General features: G+C 52.8%; 1 protein-coding gene across 1 annotated transcript; it reads right to left on the bottom strand.

Moving 5' to 3' along the window:
* Positions 1 to 6,424: 6,424 nt before the first annotated feature.
* CISH (cytokine inducible SH2 containing protein) lies at positions 6,425 to 13,334 on the bottom strand. The gene is made up of 3 exons (XM_048957026.1): positions 12,806 to 13,334; positions 9,529 to 9,755; positions 6,425 to 9,373 (listed from the first exon to the last, which is right to left on the bottom strand). The coding sequence occupies exons 1-3, from the start codon at positions 12,850 to 12,852 to the stop codon at positions 8,871 to 8,873; spliced, it is 777 nt and encodes a 258-aa protein (XP_048812983.1). The 5' UTR covers positions 12,853 to 13,334; the 3' UTR covers positions 6,425 to 8,870.

The raw sequence follows: 13,334 nt of genomic DNA, 5'->3' as shown, positions 1-13,334 counted from the left end.
ATTTTTAACCCAGACACTTCCCTATGCAGATTGCTGATGCCTTTCCATTCTGCTATACTGCCTGTATTTGCTTCAGCTCTGTGTGGGTTTGCTCATATTCCAGTGCCTTTTCTTTTTTAGAAAAATAGCACAGCTATGGTTCTTTCCAGACAGGGAGGCAGCTGAGAAGTTTGTGTCCATACAGATTCCTAGCACATTTCTTGTTGATTATTGACTAAACCAGGACAGTTGTTCATCTCGGAATGCATGCTGATCCCAGGATTCAGCAGCTGGTTCTGCTTTTCCTCCGGCTTATACCACAACATGTACATCTCATTTGGCTTCCTTTCCTTTTGCATCAAAATGCTGTCTCTGGAAGGTGGAAGCTACGTGAGAAATCAGTGTTCTCTGTGGGCTTTAATCACTGACTGCATCCAGAAGAGCACTGCACTGCTGATTAAACCAGCCACAGGAATGCTTAAGGGCAAGTGTGAAAAAAACCCAATTCCTTTTTACTTTGATTTCCTGAAGTACTGCCTTTTGAAGTGTCCTCCTTTGAAAGCAAACACAGTGAAACAGCAAGGCACAGGAAATACTTTTCTCTGTAGCTGGTCAAGGTAAACCCTATGAGGAGTGTTGACCTCTGCTAGCTACGTCATCTTGTATTTGTTAGGTTGGCACATGAGATAGCTGGCTACCTGGAATCAGCCAGTAACACATTCCCTTCTCATTAACCCATTTGTTTGTCAGTAACTTCAGGGAGAGCTTTGAGAACTTTCAGTTTCTGCTCCTGGAGGAATTAGTGACGGTGGGTATAGGGCTCATTATAGGATGTATAACAAGTACTAGTAATAGGATGTATAGCAAGTACTGAAAGCCTTTGGGGTTTTTGATCCACCTGAGCAACAGGCAGAAGAGCAGTGCTGTTGCTGCTGGCAGAGTGAGAAGAGAGGAGTAAGAAACAACCCCTTTGACAGGTGCCTCTTTCCCTTGCCCCAGATGTAAGAAGAGAGTGTTTTGACTCCCAGGAAGAGGGTTGTCCTTGGTTGAGGAGCTTGTTGACAGGAGTACTGCTTTTCTTTCAGAGTCCCTCTAGGAAGAGCTGTTCCAGAGGAGATGGTCATTAGAGAGATGCTGGGCCCAAAGGAAAATGTAACCCATGGGCCAGGCAGGAGGAGCTGGGGATGGAGAGAGATGGGCAGAATTTCAAACAGGCCAGGGCAGCAGCAGTGAAACTCTCCACTTTGTGTCATCAGGGTGCTCTAGCTGGAAAGGGAAAAGCTCAGCATCTCACAGTGTACCAGACTCAATGGCTTTTGCAGCAGTGTTTCCCTGCTAACTTAGCAACCAAGCCCTTTCTCCCTGCTAGCTTTCAGATCCCAAGCATAGAGGCGCTGTGACATTTGCACACTCTGCTTGATCTGCTGTGTGTTCATCCCCCGAGTCAGCAGCCTGGCAGGTCACAGCAACCCCAGCAAGTTCGGTCAGCAGGAAAAGGTTTTGCATTTGCAGGGAAGCCTTCAATCTCCAGTGTTCTCGGAAAGGAAAGCAATAGTGGGGCCCCATGTTGGCCCCAGCTGCTGTCCACTCAGCTGATGCAGCACTCCTGCAGGGCTGTGCTCCTTCCAAAGCTGCCCACTGCCTCTCAGTTTTCATAGTGCAGGGCTGGGGGAAAGGAGTTCAAGGAGGGTCAACTGCACAGAGTCTTAGGAGAAATAGGAGCACTGTAAAAACCAAAAGTTTTGAAGAGAAGGAGGTATTTTCAAAACGTAGCAGAGATTTTCAACAAAGTTCCCTGAAAATAATCCTAGGTCAAGTTTAGGCTTTTCCAAATTTACATTTTAATCATAAAGCTCCTTTTATGACTGCTTAGCCATTTCAGGCGTGTGCAAACGCATAGCATGTACACTGTGCAACATGTTTCTTCAGAATATTTACAGGCTTGGAAGTAGTGATTTGAACTCTGCCTCTGCAGCATTTGGCAATGACTGCTATGACATTTGCATGATGGGAAGAACTGTTGCCAAGTTGGGTAACTTCTGACAAGTATAAACACAGCTCTGCTTTCTGTAAACTAGATTTCAAACCATATTGCTGTTCTGAGGAAGAGAAAGTCCTGACATTAAAGAATTTGCTCTCCCTCTGATCAGCTCATAAATCTCTCTGTTGGTGTGCACTGAGCAAGTTTATGAAGAATAAACAGCAAGAGATGGTGGGGTGGGATGGAGCAGGATGAGATGGGACGGGGCAGGGCGGAACAGGAAGGGATGGGGCAGGATGGGATGATGTGGGAAGGGATGAGGATGGGATGGGATGGGATGGGATGGGATGGGATGGGATGGGATGGGATGGGATGGGATGGGATGGGATGGGCAGTCCCAGAGCTTGGTGCTATATCTTGTTGTCACTTTGTCAAAAACATAACTCAAATATGTTGTTTAGGAGTTGCCATCTCCAAAAGCTTGGTGTTAGCCACTGTGAAAGGAGATCACTGAAATGGGTCCAGCTTTGTCTGCCTGGTTTTCCATGGACTAATGGTTAGATCCAAACTGGAGCTGCAGGGTTACTGATTGATATAGTTGCAGGTGAATTCAGGAGAAGCCAGAAGTTAATTGTACAACAAGCTTTCTTTTTGCTTTCCAGGAATAAACACTTGGGCTAGAATTTGTGCACAGTGATGGGGCACTGCGAGAAGGAAGGCTTTCCTTGTATGACATAAACTGCTCTTCTGTGTTGTTTCCTGTACAATGGCCTTCCTCTAATGCCATACTACACCAGGGATTAAACCCTTGTCTGTAAAACCCAGAGTATTAAATGGGCCAAATTCAGCCCTGGAGTAAGTGAACTCCCCTTGCACCCCATGAGAAGTGAGCCTGGATTTAGCCCATTTTGTGTTGCAGGTTTCACAGGCAGGGCATCAGTCAGAGCAGCGCTTTGCCAAGAGCTGCAGTCAGGATTGCTGCAGCACCTCCTGGATCCAGGCAGTCCCGTGGCTGGGCTGTGCAGGCTGCCAGGCTGCAGGCCAAGGCTGGCTGTGCTCCACTGCTGGGATTTGGTTGACCAGCTCATCTCAGGTCCTTCTGTCTGGCAAAGTTACACCAGAAATTTCTGAGAAAATACCACGTCTCACGTCTCTGATTGTATGTTTGAGCAAGCTAATACTTCAGTAGCCAATATTATTTCAGGGTTTTATTGTTGCTGTAGTTGCGCGGTGTACAATAGAGCAAATGCCTTTCCAAAGTAGAGCAGTCACTTAATACCTATTTTTACAATAACTGGCGTCATATTCATGTTCACAACTCAAATTTGAGCTGCTGCAAAGTACAGTTATACAACAGTCAGGAAGTAAAGGTGCTTCAGGAAAAAACCTTGCCAGTTAGAGCTGAGATAGAAGAGCAGAAAAGTGCTCCTGTCCCCAAAAGGAAAGCTCTTTTCTACAAACCCGGCACGCTCTGTCAGATTGAAGCAGTCCCAATGGGTCCCTCTTCTTCTGGGACGAGCTGCTTGCTCTGCCAGCTGCTTTTTACTGTATCTGAGCTACTCAGATGGTGATTTTGAAGGAATGCACGATGAGCTCCTCATGGAGCTGACTTGAAGAGCTAACTGCAAAGTGTCTCCCACTGCAACAGATACCAGAGGATTAGGAGAGCGTGAGGACTGAACCCTGGTGGTTTGCAGTAAAATTTTCCTTTTTGATCAAGTTTTGTCTTCATTTTTAACAAATACCAGCTGAAGTGCTGAAGCTTTGTTGTAAACACGCAGAGATGTGGTGGGTGCACCGTCCCTGGAAACTTTGAAGGCCAGGCTGGACAAGGCTCTGAGCAACCCAATGGAGCTGTGCACATCCCTGCTCATTGCGAGGGAGTTGGACTAGATGACCTGTGAAGATCCTTTCCAACTCTAAGGATTCTATGATTCTATTCCTATCCCTTTCAGAACCAATAAGCCCTCCAAATGATTGCATTAAGATCCAAACTGTGTTTTCCTTACAGGAACCTTATTCATAGTTTGCCCAGACAGATAGTGAAACTGTAGGAATGACTTTCCTTTGGTCATGTCTACATTTTGCCTTTCAGTGACTTCCTCTAAACAATATACTCTTTTTTTTTTTTTTCTTTCCCAACTGAAAAACAAACAAACCCTAATTCTTGCTAAAATGTTTGCATACACTCACCAGTCTATGCCATACCACTACTGAGAGCCTCTAGGCTCCTTTTGTTCCTAGCCCTGTTTGTCATTTTCCTTCAGGCCAGATTTTGCTGTATGCAGAGGTGATGACGGCCGCCTGGCTGATGCTGCAGCGCCAGGCTCACCCCCCAGGGCTGCTTTCCCTGCTCACTGAGCAGCGTGTAGCACAAGCCACGCAACCACTGTGCTTTGCAGCAACATAAGTGGAGCATCAAAGTGGGGCTTGCACGAGGCAGCATTAACCTCATAGGTCCACATTCTCAGACAGAGCTTTGCCCCATGCTGCAGCCCTGTGGTGAGCGGAGGGCTGGGATGGTTCATCCTTCCAGGAGCACTGCACATGTTCCAGCAGCGTCGGCAGGGGACAAAGGAGGTCCGTGATTAAGTGGATCCGGGCAGATTCGAACATGAGAGCATGACTGGACAGAGCTGAAGAGTCACACATCCACTGCCCAGTTAATTTCAATTATATATGTAATTGCATAGGTAATGCATGAGATGAGACCGACAGTGGAATTTGGACTGGAAGTGCCATGTAATGATATGACTGCTGTAATACACCTGGCTGTGCCTGTTGTAAGAGGCTGAAACACGCTCCCGTCCCTGCTAGCTCATCTGCCCTGGGTGAAGGGAAGTCATGCTCCTGAGAGGATCTGTGGAGAGGAGAGGGATTTTAGCAAATCTGAGAGGAAAGGATCATGTGCACATCAGCAGGTTATTTTCCCCTTCCACGAGTTGCTGTTCTAAAATGGTGATTTTTTAAGGCAGAAAATGTTACCATATGTGCCTGCAGGGTATTTCTGCTCTGGCAGGGAGCCACGGTAGTGTGGCTTTGGTCATGGACTGGGCTTCCTGTTCCCTATTGTGTCAGTCTGCTTCTCAAGGAAGGCTCCATGTCTGTGTGTCTCTCTGCCGTCAGAACCTGCAGAATGAGGGAGTTCAGCCCAGCTGTACTACTGTGCCTCAGCAAACTGAAAGGTGTCCCCAAGAGAGGTGCTGTGCGGGATTTCAGCTGCAATGTGGGTCAGCCATAAATGCTCCTGCTCTGTGGATCTGCACTGTAAAAGATGAGGTCAGTTCCTATGTTTGGGACAGGAGTTCTCAGAACGTGAATTTGCTTGCTCTCAGGAAATGTGCTGAAGATACAGGAGTGGGAGTCATTAAGATAATGTGTGATTGCTGTGCTGTGCTGGCTTGACTCATGCCCATCACTTCTGTGGAAAGGGAACAGCAGGGTTTTGTGTGTGCAGCTATGGGAAAAGTTCAGCCCAGCTAAGAGACAAGGAAAGTACTTAGTAATGTATCAGTATTTCCCAGGGTTTTCCAAGTTCCCTTCTGAAAGTGGATGCAGCTTTTCTTTTATTTCTGTTTTTCCACTTTTTCAGTATTTTACTCCTTCCACATCCCTTTTCTTTTTTTTCCCATAAAACAGGAGGGATGTGGTTGTTTTTCACAACTTAACCGTAAGCAGAACATTCCGTTGCCAGTTTCCTGGCTGGTGTGCAATGGAAACCCACTGGTGAAGGTCTGAAACGTTGATTGCTGGTGTTTGGCAGCCCCATGACCAGCACACAAAGAGCAGCAGGTGCTTAGGAACACCTTCCAGCACAGCGCCAAGCCTTGGAACTGGTGCATTAGAATAATGGAAGGGTCTAATTGAGGTTGTGGGTTTCTTTTTCTGAGCATGTTTTGATTTCTGTGCCCATGGGAGACAAGTGTGCAGTGGAGCCCATGCCAGCTGAGGGTTCCCTGGTGTGTGGCCCATGTCTGCCCACGGTGGGGCAGATGGGGGGCCTCAGGACGAGGGCAGGAAGCTGGAGCCATCAGCCTTCATCCAGAGCGGGTCTGTGCTTTCTGAGCTCCTCTTTCAACACCCCCATGAGCAGAATTTTTCTTTGAGGCCAATATCAAGCCTGCTGTAAACAAGTTACCAAACTTCCAGCTACGTTCCATCTCCTTTCCCCTAGATTGTAATGGTTTTCTATGGCATGCAGAAGCAATACAAAAATCATCCCTTTCTTTTTCTACATCCTTAAACAACGTTCCTCCGGCCCTGGGTGAGGTGGGACTCAGGGTCTGCTGCTGCCTGGCTGTGTGCAGTGGAACCCAGGCCACGCTGCTGACAACTCTGAAGGGCTTTTTCCCTTTTGGCTGTTTAAAAGAAATGGGCAAGACTGCCCAGCCTCCCCAGGGAGGATCTCTGTGACTAGCAAAGGCACTCATCCATCTGGATCTCACCAAAGATTTACACGCTGAGTGGCTTTAAAATATATTTAAAACGTTTATTGAAAATCCAAGTCAAGTGAATTTAAACAAACTGTTCAAGATAGAAGAAACTGACTTTTGGAGTAACTGTATTGTTTATTCCTTGTATTGAAGTAGCACCTAGAGAACCCTATTGTGCTAGATGTGATACAGATAACGGAGGTGGTCCCTGCCCAGATGAGCTTACAACCCCCAGCTCAGCACCTGCTGGCGGTTAACCAGCCCTTCCTTCTCCTTACACACTTCTACCCACTCAGCTGCACTCTCCTGGGGCAATGAGGTCAAACCTTCGAGCTTGGTTTCCCCATTACCCCAGCAGAGGAAAGATCAAGTAGGTAGGAGGTTTTGGAGAGCTGAATGACTTGCCCGTTCTTTGTAATGTGTGCTGTACAGATGTAGGCTGTGGCTAAGCCATGTGGGCTTCCTGAGATCACTGCTGCTCCTGGCAGAGCTGTGGTTTCCTTGTTCCCAGTGTCCTCAGGCAGAGAGGTGTTTGGATAAAAGGAAGCCTTGACAGTGGTTTTATGTTTTATGTTATTTAAAAAAAAATGTTTTTGTTTTGCCTTTTAAGTTCTCATTCAGTGCCTCCCCATGGATGCTGCCATATGGGGCGAAGTGGAAGGATACAATAAAAAGCCAACCTGACATCACACACTGCCAATCATTGAAGTATCAAAAACAAAGCTTGCAAGAGCACAAACCTGTATAAATGTGGGGAGGAAAAAAAAAAAAGGACACAGACTGAGCACACTGGGGCATATTGGCCCTTTGGGCAACTTTCACTTAGGGTGGAAAAAACTCCACCTGTTTTTTGAACTTGTCTCCTGGGTCACTGTCCCATCCTTTCTCACCTCCCCTTTCAGTTCTCAGAGATAGTTGGCATTTGTCTCTAATAATTTACAGAGCCTCAGAGAGGTCCAGGGAGGGATGAGCGAGGAACCCTTAACATTGCTTCAAGTTTGACAAAATTATAGAGTCTTATAGGAGCAAAAGAAGCAACAATTTCTCTAGTCCTGTGCATAAAGCCTTGAGCTTGATGTGGCTCTTACAGGCTGGGAAGAAATGGGATTGTGGAATGAAGGAGAAGGAGCTCCATCTCATCTGAGGGCAGAGCCCAGCTGCCCTAAGCCTCCTTGCAAAGAGCTGCAGAAAGCCACTGTGCCTCATTCCAAGGGGCATGAAAAGGATGGGCTCCAAGAAGTAAATCCAGAGCAGAACATCTATTTAAAGATAGCAAACATGCAAGTCTGAAAAAGGGGGAAGAGAGGTCTGGACCTTGGCAGAGAAAGAAGTTAAACGTGGTTTCCAGCGCGCGCTAGAACACGGCTCTGATGGGAGCCGCAGGGCTCAGGAATGGTGCTAGCAGTGGCAGAGCAGGGCAGAAGGATGGCTCTTCCTGCTGAGCTGCACGTCACTTGTTACCCCCCCAATAAATAAATAAATAGCCTGAAGCCGTGCGGCCCTGGCGCAGCTCAGCAGGGCTGTCCTCAGACCTGGTCAGGGAGGCATCGTTCGGAATGGGGCTCACAACACCACACCACCACCCCGTGCCAGCTGCCCTGCCAGCAAGCGCCTCCGCCGTCAGGTGGGAGAGCTGGCTTTGTGGTTACTGGTTTTGTCACTAATATCCTTCTGAGATGCAGAGGGTGACAGGATGGGATGAGTACTCCCTAGCAAAAGCTCAGTATCCAGAAGCTCTGCTCGGAATTCTTGAGGAAGAAGGGCTTCCTCCAGCAGTACCCCCAGGGCACAGCGTGCGTCTCTGGGGTGGGTGCAAGCTGCCCCAGTGTGCTCTGAGGTTACAGCGCTCAGCCCCTGCAGCTGGGAGAGAAAATCCTCCTTACCTGCAGCACTGGGTCTGGGTGCAGCCAGCTGAGCACCACAGCCCAGGAGTCTGCAGGAGTTTGGATGTGGATGGCAGGGACCTGTGCAGGCACGGGCTCAAACAGGCACCATGTGGGTGCAGATCAACATCCAAATTCCCACAGGTTTTTGGCTGCCAGTTGGCTGGGAGCCTTTAGTTCTACCTCAAAAAGAAACAAAACAAAACAAAACAAAAAAAAAGAAACAATAAAGTAAAAGGTGCATTTAAAATATCATGAGGAGAGAAACTGCCATGGAAATAAATAGCAAAAATAACAAGGTGAACATCTGTGTCACAGCAACTCTGAATTCAAGTAGTGTGCACATGCCTACAGCACTTTCTCATGGTCGCCATTGGTTTGGCCTGAGGATCAGCGCTCAGGTGGTGCCCCGGTGTTGGGACAGCCAGCTCCTCCCTGCTGGAATGGACGTGGAGAGATGGGGGGAGGAGGGCGGTGCAGTCCGTGCAGACAGTCAGAGCCGTGCAGTTCCCACCTGGGGCCAGTGGGACAAGGACACGCCAAGTCCTCTCGCCCTGCTCCCACCCATCGTGCCCGAGAGGCGGCGGCCGTGCCTCAGAGCTGGAAGGGGTATTGCTTCAGGTAGTCCCCCATCCGCCGGGGCAGTGGCAGCCGCTCCACCTCGGTGGTGCAGCGGTTGATGCGCAGCCGGCAGAGGTGCTGCAGGCTGGGGATGCTGTCCCGGCGGCCCAGCGGCCGGAGGAGCTTCAGGTGCACAGCCGCTACCGCCACCTCCTTCTGCACGGGGGGCAGCGGGGCCGGCGGCGGGTATGGCGCCTCACTCTTGCTTTCTGTCGTGCAGGACGTGACGTAGTGCTGGATGAGGCTGACCACGTCCGGGAAGGCCAAGATGCGGGGCTTGGACAAGTAGTTGGAGTCCAGGCGGAACTTGCTGTCAGCATACTCGATGCGCACGTTGGTGGGACCGCGGTTGGTCTTGACCGAGAGCGTGAACAGGTAGCTGGGGTGCGTGCTGTCCCGCACCAGAAAGGTGCCCTCGGGCATCTTCTGCAGGTGCTGCTTGGCCTCGCTGGCTGTGATGGAGCCCCAGTACCAGCCTGGAAAAGCACCCAGAGAGCACTCATTAGGGAAGGAGCAGGCCAGAGGGGCAGCAGTAGGCTGGGGCTGGGACCTGCACAGCCGGAGCCGGGCCGGAGCCACATGCACACCGCATGGGAACAGCGCACAGCCTGTGCTCCAGGCCGGCTCTTACCGGACTCCCGCAGATAGGAGAAGGTCTTTGCGATGCAGAGGAGGTCCTCCTCGGGGTCCCGCGTCTGCGGTGTGCTGCCGTCTGGCTCCGGTGCCGCAAAGGTGGGTGCAGGCTCCTCTGGGAAGGCTGGAACCGGGAGGGGCTGCATGATGTGCTCCGTCAGATCCTCCACGATGCCGCGCAGCGACAGCCTTTGGATCTTCTCTTCTGCCAGCAAGGGGTGAGGTCTGAAACAAAGAGCACAGCGTGTTACCTCTCTCAGCCATGAAGGGCTGCTCGGTGTGTGCTGCCTTGTGCTACAGTGTGCTGTGTTCTACAGGCAGACTGCAATAACATTGCATTTCACACTGAGATCGGCACATGGGAATCATAGAATCACAGCACACTTGGGCTGGAAAGGACCTCCCAGCCACCCCAGCCCCAGCCCTGCCACGGGCTGGCTGCCCCCAGCTCAAGCTGCCCAGGGCCCATGCATGGACTGGGGCACCTCCAGGGATGGCACCCACAGCTCTGGAAGAAAAGACATGGCTGAAGATGAACCCTAAGGACAGGGGAGACATCAGCCTATTTCACCAGCTGCTCTGTCTGCAATACAGGTTGATACGAAAACGCCTTTGGTTTTAGATGTTGGCTTTTAATGGTACTTTCAGAGCTTCATAGCAGCTTTCCAGCTTCATCGTTACAAGCTGGAGCATTTCTGCATCTGTCAATGGCTCTTAGTCATTTACTGTACTATAATTAGAAGCAGAATTGAGAATTGCTTGGGTTGTGTCCTACCTGCTTTCTACTTAAACAGCCCTGATCCCAAATGTGCTGCTAGAGCTAAGGGCAAGCAGGTCGGGTGGCAGAGTGATGGGAATCCTTGGTTCAGCCAAACCCCTGCACCACACAGAGCCTGGCACTCAAGGGCACACTGGGGACATTGGTGTGATCACCAGTCCTGGGTGATGACTGCAGGACACCACGGGGCTCTGAGCACCATGCCCAGGGCACAGCTCTGCTCCCCAGTGAAATCCCTGCCCTCAGTCCCATCCCTGGGCTGGCTGCCCCCTCCATGTCACACACTGTGCCCCCACGTGCTTGAGGCGTTCAGAACAAAAGGTGAATGGGGCTGTCCCTGCCCTGCAGAACCCACAGGGACCGCAGAGGTGGCAGCGCTGCTCTGGCAGCCCTGCAGGGAGGAGCTGAGGCTGTGGTGTTTCCCCTCCTGTCGGCTCCTTCTGTGCCTTAGCTGAACTGTGGCCCTTCAGGGATGGATGTGGACATGCTGCGGGGTGGCTGCTGGGGACAGAAGCAGGAAGCAGAAGGGGCTGGGGAGGAAAGCAGGCTGGGCAGAGCCTGACGGCAATTTCTCCAGGATTTAAGAGTGAGCACCTGTCAGTGCCATGAGCCTGCACTTCTAACAGAGCACTGCTGGCGTGGGTAATGGTTGTGTGAAACCAGTGGTAGCAATCCACCTACAAAGGGAGACGACACATGCCCATGTGAGACATGGCAAACCCCCACCATCCTGCGGCTCTTTAGAAAAGAGCATTCTTCCAGCACCGTGGTGAGCGGGCTATCTGCTGCCTTGCGGGGCATATGACTCTAGTTTCGTCATTGCTATCTATGGAGGCAGCCCCTACCTCCCCCACACCCCATGCCACAGGGATGCTCTCTGTACCTCACAGCGCACTGAACGCTTGCTGTTCCCGGTCCGGCTGTTGGCGTGTGGCTTCCCTCAGGCGTCCCCCGAGCTGTGGCTGCAGGGGAAGGGGTGCCACTCCTAAAGCCCCATGGCTGTCCTCGTGCAGTGCTCTCCCAAGCACATGTCCACCTGCAGTCCCAGGAAGGGACATTCTCTGCTCTCCCTTCCCTACAGACCAGGCACTGCAATGTGCATGGTGCCCGGCCGGGAGCTACCCACTCTGCCACCCACACCTGTGTGTACCACTGCCCCAGTTCCAGACCTACCCACTAATTTCTCCTGAAAGCTTTTCAGGCCTGCCAGTTCTGACCACGAGGAAAACTTTCTTTTGTCCCTAACATAGAACTGTTTTTTTTTTTTTTTTTTCTTTTTCTACTCCCATCTCCTTCCCCCTGCCTTGTGCCTTTGGAAGGGAGTCTGGAAGGGAGCTCGGAGCAGCTCACTGGGACCAAAGTGGAGGAGGGCTTTACATCCTCCCGGTAAGCTGCTCCATAGAGAAGATGATGGCACAGAGCAGATGTGAGCAGGGAGAGCGGCTCCGACACGGGAGGGACGGCAGAGGGACGGGGCAGCGGCCGCCGGCAGCGATGTGCGGAGCGCCGCTGGAGGGTCTGCAGGGAAGGAGCCGCGGGAGCGGGGTGTGCGGGCGCGGAGCGATCGGCCCTGCGTGGGGACGGGGGAAAATGCTTGGAAATAAGCGCTTGTAGGAAAGAAAGCGGGAAGAGAAATGCGGAGATCAGGGCGGGTGGCGGGCACGGGCGCTGCGCCGGGAGAAAAACAAATGTAGAAAAGTAGCATATGGGGACCGGAGAGGAGCGGCGACGGAACGTCTCCGTGCGCCGGTGCTGAGCATGTCCCAGCGCCCTGGGAAGGAGAGTTCAGAGAACAGATCCTCCGCTCAAGGCTGCGGTCGGCTCTGCGGCGCTTCCCTACTCGGTGAAACTCGGGAAGACGGTCGGGAAGCGCGGGGACGGACTGCGGGGCCGCCGGGCGGATCAGAGCTGCGGAAGCGCCCACGGGCGGGGGGATCCGGGCGGTATCGGGGCACTGAGCGCGGGGCTGCGCGCGGGGAGCTGCGGTGCGCCAGGGGGGGTTCCGGTGCGGGTGCTGCTGGCTGAGCGGTGAACGCGCTTTGCCGGGGCGGTGGGAACCGCAGCGCCGCACTGAGAGAAGAGCGAGGGGAGAGCCGGGGAGGCAGCGGGAAGGTGTTGGTAAGCGAGATCTCCGCCGGCCCTCGGAGCAGAGCGCTGGGAAAGCGTGAGCGGGGCACGGGGAGTGGAGAGCGAGCGCTGCCCCGGGACCTCGGCGCTCACCCGTCCCCGCCGGCTGACCGCGCTGCGTGAGGGCGCGTCCCAAACGCGCGGCACAGAAAAGTGGTAGGGAAGGAAGGCGCAGCGGTTCGGCACGGCGATGTACTCAACGGCGCACAGCGCTCCGGGGCTGCAGTGCTCCCGGTGCGGACCAGGTCCCGCCGGTGCCCCACTGCCGCTTTGTACCGATTTGTCCTTCTCCCTTCGCCCCCGACCGCGAAGCAGCGAACCCCTCGCGGTTCTCAGCAGCGGAACGCGCGGAACTCGGGACTGCACTTACCCCGGGACGCAGAGGATCATGTCACTCCCGGGCCAGGGGAAGAGCATCAGGGCCTCGGCAGGGGCAGTGCCCGTCCTCCCCGCTGTGCCCGGCCGCGCTGTGCCCCGTCCCGCACTCCGGAGGCGGCGGCGGAGCGGTGCGGCGCGGTCCGATCCTCCCGCGGGGCGCCCTCAAAAAGAAGCGTTCGGGGCGCTCAGCGTCAATAATAAATAGACGTGAAGGAATAAATACGGTCCCCGCGAGCGCTGGGGAGAGACGCGCGTCTCGGCTCGGGCTGCACAAGTACTGGGGCTCGGCGAGAAAAAAAACCCGCTAAGTAATCTTTTGTTTGCCCCTTTTAATCTGTTCCAGGAAGCGAGGGATTCCTGGAATCGCATTGTATTCGCATCACTCTTCCGATAGCAGCCACGCGAGGAGAAAGAAAAAAAAGCGGCAGGTATAAATAGCGGCGCGGCGCCGTGATGTCAGCGCGGCGCCGGGCGGGGCCGCTCGGGGCGTTGGGCGCTCGGCTCGGCTCGGCTCGGCTCGG

This window comes from Lagopus muta, chromosome 11 (genome assembly GCF_023343835.1).
Source record: "Lagopus muta isolate bLagMut1 chromosome 11, bLagMut1 primary, whole genome shotgun sequence".
Classification (NCBI taxonomy): Eukaryota; Metazoa; Chordata; class Aves; order Galliformes; family Phasianidae; genus Lagopus; species Lagopus muta.
This window is presented reverse-complemented; position numbering and strand designations above follow the sequence as displayed.